Here is a 2,049-nt window from a genome sequence, read left to right on the forward strand (position 1 = left end):
GATCTCCTTACCTTCCGTCGCGCCCTCAAGACATGGCTCTTTCAGCAAGCGGACCTGACCTAGGGTGGATTTTATACTGGGTTTTTTAGGAATTTGGAAGACGCAACTTTAAATTTGGTTTAATTCGGTTTTAAGGGGGGGATTGTATATATTTTTTGGTTTTAAGTATGTTGTGCGCCGCCCTGAGTCCCGTCGGGAGAAGGGCGGCATATAAATTAAATTAAATAAATAAATTAAATAAATAAATAAATAAATAACTCATTTAATAATAAAGGAAGTTAGAGGTTTTGTCATTATCAAGCATACAGAGTTTTTATTGGCTTTCAAAATATTGATTCTGCTATCTCCTACTGTTTTTTTTAATATTGATTTAGTGTGGTTAGTTTACAAGAATCACTAATTGTATCGCACGTGCAATTAACAGGCCAGAAGTCTGGATTATTCTGCATGTCAACATTATGCTAGTGAGAAAAAAACTCATTTGTTTTCACCTCTTTGTATAAAAGGGTAAAGCCAACTGGAAATAAAAAGCTTCATATAATATTAAATTGGGCACAATTAGCTAAATAATCAAGACTCACAAACCTAAAGGGATCATTGAAATGAAAATATTCATTCTTAGCAGAATCCCAAAGGTGCTTTTTCAAAAGACAACTAGACTTTCTCTGTTTTTCCTTGAAGATGTTTCAGTTCTCATTTAAAAAGCTGTTTCAGTTCTCATCCAAGAATCTTCTTGGATGAGAAACGAAACAACTTCAAGGAAAAATAAAGAAAGTTGCCTTAAAAAAAGCATCTTTGGGACAACCATGACCTGGATGAGTGAGAATCTCCATAGACATTCTTAACAGAAGATAAAGCAGAGTTGCTGATTTGTTATTCACAAATGCAATCTATGCCCAAAGTTGAAGTCTAAATATAAATCAGATAAAATAATGTACCAGTAATAATCTCTCCTGCATGATGCCCAGCCTTGAGGAATCCAAAGACAATTTTTGATTGATAGGCACAATCTACACAAGCTTGGACAGCCTGCTGAAGTACTACATTCACAGGACCTGGTCCAAAGTGATCAAGAAGTTGCTGAATTTTCTTTTTATCAAGATGAGGCCCAGAATTTCCGTGCTTGTTAACATAGACACAAACTAAAAAACAGAACAGAACAAAACACAATGTAGAATACATCTTTATCTACTTTAAAGGCATCCCAGTGGCATAAAATTTAGGTTCTGACAAATGAACAAAGAAAACTCATCTTTGTCTACCATCTTTCTTACCCAAGTAATTCTTGCTTTGCCTTATAACACCAAAAGGAACTGGAATCCCAAAATTTCACTTGGAGTACATTCAAATGAACTACAATGTCCACAATAAGTACGGTACATAAGTACGGTACACGGTACATTAATTGCACTTCCAGTCCTGTTTTTTGCTACATTTCCCAGAATTAAAGAGAAAATAGAATCTTTTCAATGTAAACAGTCTTCATTTTGTTTTCCTTTATCAAACATCTGATCCTCTCATCCCTCCCTGAAGCACTCCAAGATTTTACTTCCAAAACCTTACAGGGAATATGCAAATATTTTGTCAAAATCACATTGAATTCATTCACAGCATAGAATCTTGAAATAAGTTGTTTACAATTTAAAGCAAAATAACTAAACAGCTGGACTAAAACAGAAGCAAAGATGCCAAACAACGATTAGCAGTAGGAAAGAAATTATTTTTTCTGCTCTGGGAAGATTAAAATAGATTAAAATGTTTAGCAAAGATGATACAGGGACAAGGATAATAAAGGTATACATAGCCAGGAAACACAATGGGGATAAAAAAGAAAAGAGACTTCCGGTGGAAGGCGACCTCGTCGGACGCAGCTGTTTGCTGCCTCCCGCCTGTTTTAGCGTAAAAGCCGTTTTGACAGCCAGCATCAGCTGTCAAACGGCTTGATACCCTTCCCCTGGGCATAAGGGGATAGGTGAGCTGCCCGGGGTAGGAGTTGAGTTCCCGAGTCGTCCCATGTGGACGATGTAGGTGAGAACTCCTCCGGAGCCC

General features: G+C 36.8%; 1 protein-coding gene across 1 annotated transcript in view; it reads right to left on the reverse strand.

Moving 5' to 3' along the window:
• LOC107295844 (sex comb on midleg-like protein 2) overlaps window positions 1–2,049 on the reverse strand; it is a 37,302-nt gene that overhangs the window by 30,792 nt on the left and 4,461 nt on the right. Inside the window, exon 2 of the mRNA XM_015825182.1 lies at window positions 939–1,142. Within this exon, the coding sequence (XP_015680668.1) occupies window positions 939–1,142 (204 nt within the window). The remainder of the gene's footprint in view (window positions 1–938; window positions 1,143–2,049) is intronic.

Source organism: Protobothrops mucrosquamatus, unplaced genomic scaffold (assembly GCF_001527695.2).
Source record: "Protobothrops mucrosquamatus isolate PMUCROS unplaced genomic scaffold, P.Mucros_1.0 scaffold_198, whole genome shotgun sequence".
Lineage (NCBI taxonomy): Eukaryota > Metazoa > Chordata > Lepidosauria > Squamata > Viperidae > Protobothrops > Protobothrops mucrosquamatus.